The 871-nt window shown below is 44.9% G+C and overlaps 1 protein-coding gene across 1 annotated transcript in view; it reads left to right on the top strand.

Annotated features, from left to right (window-relative positions):
• Positions 1-871, top strand: part of Adgrv1 (adhesion G protein-coupled receptor V1) — a 479,349-nt gene that overhangs the window by 133,416 nt on the left and 345,062 nt on the right. Inside the window, exon 54 of the mRNA XM_004644067.2 lies at positions 671-717. Within this exon, the coding sequence (XP_004644124.1) occupies positions 671-717 (47 nt within the window). The remainder of the gene's footprint in view (positions 1-670; positions 718-871) is intronic.

Here is an 871-nt window from a genome sequence, read left to right as displayed (position 1 = left end):
TGTCAGTCTGCTCTGCTTTATGAGCCATCATTACGGCTACTTCCAGTTTCTGAATGTAGTCCTTGTTCCTGCACTTTTTCACTCCTGTTTGCTCCAGGGACAGCTCTTTGAAATTCTTTAGCATGTTCACTGGAATCCAAGCACGAGAAACTGTTTCTCCAAAAAATGTCACATGGTACTTGGAAGAGAATCAAAATGAGATGCAAAAAGAAAATACTCCTCCAAGTCAGGATCAGGTTCTACCATGCCTGGCCACCATGGGTAACCGTATTGCTTGGCCCAGATGATGCATCCTGGGATACAGGAGGCATAGACCACTTCACTCTCATTCCCTGTCCAGGTCTCCTCAGGAATATCACAGCAATTATAATCCAAGTCTGTATTCTGGTGACAGAACCAATTATCTGGGAGAACCGAGAGGTCAATGTTCCTACACAGCCGCCTCCATTTTCTACAGTTTGGAGAGGAACACTGAACCCAGACTACACAATGACCAAAACCATCTCTCTTTTTTTTTTTTTGTCTGATCCTTGGTCTGAGAATGATTCCACAACATGTCCTTTAATTGGTCTCTCTGTCTGTGCACATGTCCATCTTTGGGTGTCTCCATTTTTTCACCTTGAGCCTCCTTCTTTCTTTTGCTTAAGTACTCTGTCAACTTTCTTCTCAGAGGGTGCAGGAACTGCCTGGCCTGGCCCAGATGCACTCATCTCTGGGGTAACTTCATCTTCCAGAGACAATGAAATCTCTGGTGTGTGAGGTACCATCACCTTCTCTCCACTGGCATTATCATCATTAGTAGCAGAAGTAATGATTCCCGGTTCTTTGCCTGACTGGATGCACACTGTTGGCTTTACACAGGAAGTGTCGA

The sequence above is a fragment of the Octodon degus genome, unplaced genomic scaffold (genome assembly GCF_000260255.1).
Source record: "Octodon degus isolate 3935 unplaced genomic scaffold, OctDeg1.0 scaffold00190, whole genome shotgun sequence".
Lineage (NCBI taxonomy): Eukaryota > Metazoa > Chordata > Mammalia > Rodentia > Octodontidae > Octodon > Octodon degus.
Note: the sequence above shows the minus strand (reverse complement) of the source record. Positions and strands in the feature narration are given on the sequence as shown.